The sequence below is a fragment of the Condylura cristata genome, unplaced genomic scaffold (assembly GCF_000260355.1).
Source record: "Condylura cristata isolate star-nosed mole 26May11 unplaced genomic scaffold, ConCri1.0 scaffold00002, whole genome shotgun sequence".
Lineage (NCBI taxonomy): Eukaryota > Metazoa > Chordata > Mammalia > Eulipotyphla > Talpidae > Condylura > Condylura cristata.
This window is the reverse complement of record NW_004567103.1, coordinates 21,462,117-21,470,328: the sequence shown is the minus strand read 5'-3', so window position 1 is coordinate 21,470,328 and position 8,212 is coordinate 21,462,117. Positions and strand designations below refer to the sequence as shown.

At 35.9% G+C, this 8,212-nt stretch overlaps 1 protein-coding gene across 1 annotated transcript in view; it reads left to right on the top strand.

Moving 5' to 3' along the window:
- Nucleotides 1-7,285, top strand: part of ZDBF2 (zinc finger, DBF-type containing 2) — an 18,774-nt gene extending 11,489 nt beyond the window's left edge. Inside the window, exons 3-5 of the mRNA XM_012725289.1 lie at nucleotides 338-2,836; nucleotides 2,975-3,288; nucleotides 3,403-7,285. Coding sequence (XP_012580743.1) covers nucleotides 338-2,836; nucleotides 2,975-3,288; nucleotides 3,403-7,265 — 6,676 coding nt within the window. The 3' untranslated portion in view covers nucleotides 7,266-7,285. The remainder of the gene's footprint in view (nucleotides 1-337; nucleotides 2,837-2,974; nucleotides 3,289-3,402) is intronic.
- The last annotated feature ends 927 nt before the right edge of the window (nucleotides 7,286-8,212 follow it).

The following is an 8,212-nucleotide window of genomic DNA, read 5'->3' as shown; positions in this document are numbered from 1 at the left end:
TTTTTTTTTTTTTTTTGAGGTAGAAACTGAAGCATACAAGGTTAAATAATATGCCCTAAACTTTCTGACTACAAAAAAATGATACAAGATATTACCTATGGTTTTCTCATCTTTAAGAGCCATTTGTCCTTATTTAATAGTAATTGGCAGATCAGCCTGCTTTTCTGTACTCGTTGTGTCTCTGAAATGAATATAGTACACAGCATGGTGTGTTGGCTTTGAAACTCCTTTGACTCTAAGAATCTGGCACAGGATAGAAAGAAAGTACATATTTTGCCTTTATACATCTTAACCAGGTATTGTAATATCTTTATGGATTTTCTTTTTTGCTTTTTAGATCAGTGCAAAGTGAGAGACTTCCTGTGAATACCGTATCACATTCTGAAGTGGTTCCTACTGACAATGTTATTTCTGAAGAAATGTCTGAGAATGATACTGGAGTCAGAAGAGAAATATCAGCCAAATGTTGTGAACCTAATGAGCAGTTATATTCCAGGTCTAGTAAATCTCAGGAATATATACAGGGTGTTTCAGTTCGACCATCAGTTATTCAAAAATTGGAGAAGGGACAGCAGCTACCTTTGAAATTTGTTCACAAAGTTGGGAGTGGTTTGAGTGAATTTCATCAAGTAGGTAATGATCAAACCACAAATAATGGACAAAACTCAATATATCCCTCAGTGATTTCTCATGCTCCGGCTAGTTTATCTGAATTCTCTTATGTTAGACCACCTACAACTAATACTACTGAGTTACCACAAGTGATCCATTTGGAGTCTGTTAGCAGATGTGCCCCTAGCAAAGTTGACAGATACCAAGATGTAGAGTCTCAGGGTAAAACTTTGTCAACTGACTTTAAATTCCATGATGTAATGGGTACTGAAGACTCCTTAAAATGTGAAACTTCTTCCAAATTAGTAGTAAACCCAACTGTAAGCCTAAATAAAACTGACATGCCTGCTAATAAAGAAGTCTTGGAAGATGCCATTTCAAAGTATAATGAGAAGCTTTCTAATATGGATCATACTAAAGAAGAAATGCATTTGGTTTTTAATAAGGCAGCCTTTTTGGAATATAAGAGCTCAGAGAGTTCTGAAATAAAGTTTGGTTGTGGCTCTCTGCAATCAGGTTCTGAACAACCTAAAACATTTGTGCAAGACATTTGGGAGGAAAGGCAAATTGACCAAGAAGATAAGAACAGTGAATTGAGAAGTTATAAAATCAGTTTTGACTGTAATCCCTGTTTTCATTCACTGACTGGCCAATCTAAAATGATGGCTAAAGAAATAAACCTTTCACGTAAACTACATGCTAATTTGCAGTATAAGAATAAGAAATCCTGTGATTGTGGTGGCTCTTCTCAGTTGGCTTCTAACCAAATTCGTGTAATTGTTAAAGAAACACGTCTTCAGAAGGCAGTGCCTATTAGCCTGGTTGATGAAAGTTATGAATCTAGTGATTCTGAGATGACTTTTGACTGTGGTGCCTCACTTCAGTCAACTGATGACTCCCTCCAACAGCCTGCAAAAGTGGTAAGCCTTCCTGAGAGGGTACACATTGATTTGGTTGATAAGGACTATGGATCTAGCAGCTCTGAAGTAAGTGCTGATTCCTTTTATTCAATTCAGTCAGTGGTTCACCAACTCCCAGTGGCTGTCACAGAAACAAAACTTAACAATCAGGAACACATTGACTTGGTGGATAAGAATTATGGATCAAGTTGTTCAGAAATGAGTTTTGATGATTATGTTCCTCAGTCAGTAGTTGACCATCCCCAACTGGCTGTCAAAGAAAGAAACCTAAAGGATAGATGTGTCTACCTGAAAAATGAGAACCAAAATCCCAGTAGTGCTGAATTACATCTTGATTGTGATGACTCTTTGAATACAGTGACTGATGAATCTCAAAGGAATGTTGAAGAAATAAATCTTCTGAAAGAGAAGAAGAATCTAGTGGACATAAACTGTAAATCACATGGTCCTGGAATGAATTTTCACACTGATGCTCAGTTAGTAGCTGACCATCTCCAAGAAGCAGTTAAAGAAGTAAACTCTGAAGAAGTAGCAACTAACTTAGCAAATAAGAGTGCCAGATCTAGCATTTCTGACTTGAGTTTTGATTCTCATGATTTTCCTTACAACCCAACCAATGATCAACTGCAAGGTACTCTGGGTGAATTAAATGTGAAAGAGTCTAATATTCATATGGAAATTAAGAGCTGTGGGTGTTCCAGTTCTGATTTGACTTTTGATTCTGATCCCTCTTTTCTGTCAGCCACTGAGCATTCTGAGCTATATATTGAGGAAATACGAAAAGAGTATATTAACCTCAAGAGTAAGAACTGTGAATCAGATAGTTCTGAAATAACATTTGAATCAGATATTTCTCTTCATTCAGTTGACCAACCTCAGATAACTGTTCATGAGGAAGAATCTCATGATCTGGAAAATAAGAGTAATGAATCTTGTATTCCTGAAATAAACTTTGATTCTGATGCACCTCTTTATTCAAGAACTGGTCGGCCTAAAGTAGATGCCAAAGAAATATTTCAGAAGGAAGAATATGCATACTTAAGATGGAAGAATGATGAACCCAGGGGTTCTGAAATAAGTTTAGATTCTTCTGTATCTCCTGTAATTAATTCTCCTGAAGTAGCTATTAAAAAGATACAACTTCAAAAAGAAGAGAAAGTTCACTTAGAAAATAAGGAAAATGAATCTAGTAGTTCTGAAATAAGTTTGGACTATGATGCTTTTTATTCAATGGCTAAACGATCTGAAGACACCCTTGTAGAAGCAGACCTTCAGAAAGAAAAGCAGGTACACCTAGAGAATAAGGATAATGAATCTAGTATTTCTGAAAGCAGATTGAAGTCAAATGTTTCTCTTCATTTAGTGACTAATCACCCTGGCATTACTGTTAAAGAAAAAAACGTCCAGAAGGAAGAACACATAATAGATAAGGGTAATAACTTAAGTACTTCTGAAATAAGTTTGGATTCTGATGTCCCTCTTTTATCAGTGACTTGCAAACCTGAAGTAGTTTTTCAAGAAATAAGGCTTCAAAAAGAAAAGCATGCTGATAGAGTCCAAGCTAAAAGTGCTGAATTCAGTGTTTCTGAAGTAAACTTGTGTTCTGAGCTTCATTATTCAGTGACTGATTCTCAAATTGCTGGTAGAGAAATTAATGTTCAGAAAGAAGGGCATATTGTTGAAGAAAACAAGAGTGTTACTTGTAGTGGTTCTGAAATGATTATAAATTCTAATGTCCCTTCTCTCTCAATGACTGAAAGACCTCGAGTAGCTGTTTTGAAGGAAGAACATGGCCCAAAAGAAAAAAGTACTGAATCTCGAGGTTTAAAAATAAATTGGGATATTGCCTCTCCTTTTCATTCAGTGATTCATCAGCCTCAACTAACCCTTTTGAAGGAAAAGCATACTGAGTTGGAAGATGCAAACAATAAATTTAATGATTGTAAAATAAGTTTTTATTTTGACAACCCTCTTAAATCATTGACTGAGCAATTTCAGGAAGTGGCTAACAAGACAAGCCTATGTAAGGAAGAGGATATTGACCTGGAAAATAATGAGGAAAATAATGGTTCTAAATTGCACAATTCTGATGTTTCTCAGTTTGTGACTGATCAACCTGAAGTAGCTGCTAAACGAATAAAACTTGAAAATGAAAGTCGTGTGTACTTGGAAAGTAAGAACAGCCAATACAGTGGTTCTGTAATGAGTTTGCATTCTGATTTCTTGGTCCAGTCAGTAGTTGATCAACCTCAAATAAACATCTTGCAGCAGGGACATACTGAGCTAGAAAGTAAGCATAGTCAATTTTTTGGTTCTGAAATAAGTTTTGAGTCTGATGACCCTGTTCAGTCAGTGGCTGATCAGCTTAGAGAAACTGTTAAAGAAATAAGCCTTTGGAAAGATGAAGCTGACATGGAAGATAGGAAGAATGAATCTAAAGGTTTTGAAATAGTGTATGATTCTGGTGTCATCGTTCACTCAATGTCTGGTCGAACTGAAGAAGTCGTTAAGGAAATCAAATTTTGGAAGGAGCATGTTGACTTGGAAGATAAGACAGGTCAGCCTAGTGATTCAAAAGTAAATTTTGATGCTAATGAACCTCTTCAGTTTGTGACTAGTGAAATTCAAAAAGACATTACAGAAATAAATCTTCTGAGGGAAGGTCATGTTTGTCTAGATGGAAAAAGCTATGTAACCAATGATTCTGAAATAATTTATGTTTCAAATGTCCCACTTCAGTCAGTGACTGAGCAGCCACCTGCTTTAGAAGAGAAACATTCCAATAGGAAAGATGAGAACAGTGGACCATGCGGACCTGAAACAAGTTTTGCTTCTGTTGAGCATCTTCAGTCAGTGACTGACCATTTTCAAAAAGGTGTTAAAGAAATAAGTGTTTGGAAGGAAGATCATGTTTACCTGGAAGATAAGAGCTATAAACTAGGTGATTTTGAAGTAAGTTATGATTCTGATAATCCCATCCACTTTGTAGCTGACCAGTCTCCTGTCAGAGAAATAAACCTGCAGAAGAAGTCTCACAGTGACCTAAAAAGTAAACGCTATAAGTCTATTATTTCTGAAATAAAATGCAATTCTGGGGTTTGTCTTCAGTTAAAAGTGGACGAACCTCAAATGATTTGCAAAGAAACTAACTTTCAGAAGGAAGAGCATCTTGACATGGGAGAAAAAAACAGTGAATCTAGTGATTGTGAACTAATATGTGATTCTGATATTCCTCTTCATATAGTAGTTGACCAACATGGAGTGTCAATCAAAGAACCAAATCTTCAAAAGATGTTATTTGTGGACTTGGTGACCAGTGATAATGATTGTGAAGTGATTCCTGATTCTGATTCCAATTTTCAGGCAGTGATTGACTCACCTCAAATGACTGTCAAAGAAATCAATTGTATAAATGCAGAAAGTTTCCGTTTAGAAGGTGAGGGCCATAACTATTACAATTCTCCAGTGGGATATGTTTGTGAAGTTTCTCCTGGCTCACTGACAAACCAATCTAGAGAGACTTTCAAAGTAGTAAACCAGAAGAAAGATTATATTATTCTACAAGAGTCAAGCTGTGCGTCTTATGGATCTGAAGTAAACTTCCAAGTTGATGCCTCTCTTCAGTCCTTGACTTGCCAATCACAAGGACATGATAAAAAAATGATGAACTACATTGACCTAGAAGATAAGAGCTGTGATTCTCATAGTCTTAAAAAAAACTTTAAGTGGGGAGGTGCTTCTCAGTCAGTGATTCACCAACTACAGAAAACTGGCAAAGATGTCAGCCTTAAAAAAGATCTAGAAAACATTGACCTACAAGACAAGAACTGTAAATCTAGTGTGTCTGCAATGGATAGGAATGCCTCTCCTAAGTCAACAGTCCATCAAAGGATTGATAAAGATAATTTTTTGAAGTTAAAACATAAAAATCTACACTTCATGCGCTGTGAACCTCATTCTGAGATGAATTTTCCATGTGATCCCTCTTTTCAGTCTGACCAGCTTCATGAAGCTGTTAATAAAACAGGTGTATCAGAGAAAATGTCTTTAGGACGGAAAGAAAAGAACTATATATCCCATTCAAACTCTGTTCCTGTGGCTGATTCTAGAGCGAACCCAGGAAAAACAAAAGGAGCCATACAAAATAATCTTGATGAACCAGTTCTTGAAGCTTTGCCTCATGTACCTCCTTCATTCGTGGGGAAAACGTGGTCCCAGATATTGAAAGAAGAGGATATGAAAATTAGTGCTCTTGTGAAGGAATTCAGGGAAGGCCATTTCCACTGTTACTTTGATGATGACTGTGAGACCAGGAAAAGAAAAAAAAAAAATTTGAATAAAGGGAAAAGGATTACCTGGGCTGATATAAATGAGGGGATGACATCAATTCAAGTTTTCTCAGACTATGATGATAATACAAGTGATATTTCAGATATTGACTTTTCCGTGGCCTTAGATAAATTTAGCCATCATTCTGAAGTGAAAATGCCTTATGAATATCCATGGCGAGTAGCATCTCGATGCCAGGCTGTAAAAGTCAGCCATGGAACTCAAACCAATGTCATGAGTCACCCAGGGACAAAAACAACTGGCCAAGAAGACGACTTAACAATGAGGAAGAATTCACAGAAGGACATAGAAAAGATAAGGAAAGTGACAATTGGAGAACTTGAATTTCTGCAATTGGGTACTCATGTTCTGAAGCCTTTGCAACCCAATGCCTTACTCTGTATTCTCTCTGCAAATATGTTTGAGTTGCAGGAAGATAATAAATCCTTCAGCCTCCCTAAAAAGAGGCCCCATAGGAAGAAGAAGAATCACAGTTTTAACATCCAGTACAGATATAAACGGAATTCCTTTAGTTCTTATGACCCATTAAAGAGGCAAATTCCAAGTAATCCTCCTTCGAATATAGAAGTACCAGAGCATTATCGGGATAATGAGGTTAACAATGATTTTCATGGGAGTGACTTAAATGTGGAAGATGGTGATGTCGATTTGCAAAGCTTTGTAAGAAATGAGTCGGTGGCATGTGAGTGGGCCAGTGGATCTTCCATCTCTCTAGAAAAGTCCAAGGTTTTGAATTCTAATGCAGCTCCAAGGGAAAGTGATTTCCAGTTTACTCTTCCAAATTGTGGTATTACCAAAAGCTCTCCAAAATTGGCTACAAAGAAGCTTTTAGAAAGTAAAAAGAAGATTCAGAGAAGGAAGGTGACAACTAACAATAAGCCAGGCTTTTCTAATCTGGTTTGTAAACCAATTACTCTCCAGCAAAAAATGGGAATTGCTTCAGAAAAACAATCAGTTTGGATTCGGACAAAACTAAGTGATATAATTAGAAAATATACTTCTAAATTCTCTGTCTTTTTGCGTCACAAATACCAATCAAGAAACATTTTTATTAAAATGAATCTTAAGAAAAGATCTGACATCAGCATGTTAAAGAAGGCAAAGAGACCAGTCAAGATACTTTCTAGCTCCTCGGTTTTGCCTGCTGGCCTGGAAGAACAGCCGGCCGGAGATCTTGCAAGCTCTTCTCCAGAGCAGCCTGTGCAGGCTTCATCCAGCATTGTACAAAGTAGGAAGAACGGTAAGAAAACGTGCCCTAGGAAAAAACCAAACAAGCCTGTTAAACCTGTTAGAGTATATGCTTTGAGAAGTATGTGTGCTGAGATGCCATATTTTAGTAGAATAAAGACAAGGCAGTCAAATCAGTGTGAGGAAATAAGGTAAATCCAGAGTGTTTGTGTTAATTCTAGTTGAGGATTCAGTGGGTCAATGGAAACATATTTGGTAATTTCATTAGTGCATATAGCTCTCCATCTTTGGGGGAAAAGTAACAGTTAATTATTTTGCTATAGATATTTTTCAGAACTTTTATATTTATTTAAAATTAGTGTTGAAGATTTTTATTTTTTAAGATTTGCAAGCACCTTCTGTCCATTTATTGTAGAAGAGTTTCATCTTAATTTATATCATATAATTTAGTACAGTATATACAACTTTGTCTCAAATCATACCTCATAATTTATTGTATCTCATATCAGCAGGTCATAATGTTGCAAACGTAAACATGAGAAACATTAAATGCTCGCTTACTTTCACTTTTTGAAAGTTGGCATAAATGAATACATACATACAATCTTTTCCATAGCGGCATTGTCAACATCACATTCAAATGAGATAATAATAAAAGAGGAAACATAAATTAACAGATTTTGAGAGGATTGACTGAAGTAATTACAAAATACAATTTATCTTGCTTTGAAAAAAATATTTCTGAGATAAGATTCCATAATCTTTAATCTAGTTTTGAAAAACTGCCTGGTAATTTTACTTACATATGCAAAATCTGTAACGCATTTAAATTGGATCTGCAGGTCTCTAATGCTCTTTTGGACCCATACACACTTAAAACCTCTGTAGTACTATTAGATCATAAGGAGAAAATGAACTTGACAGTGTGATTACGCTTTTTTTTTATCACCTTTACTTTCTTCTACCTGAAGGGTTGGCAGTTTAATATGAAGATCCAGGTTATTTTATAGCCTTGTTTCTTAAAATATCTTAGATATTACCATGTCATTTTTCATAGTTTGAAGTAAATTATTGTCTTGGTAATTTGGACAGATCTTTGTTGTCATTAAGAAATTATTTACAGTCAGTATTTAAAAAAAAGA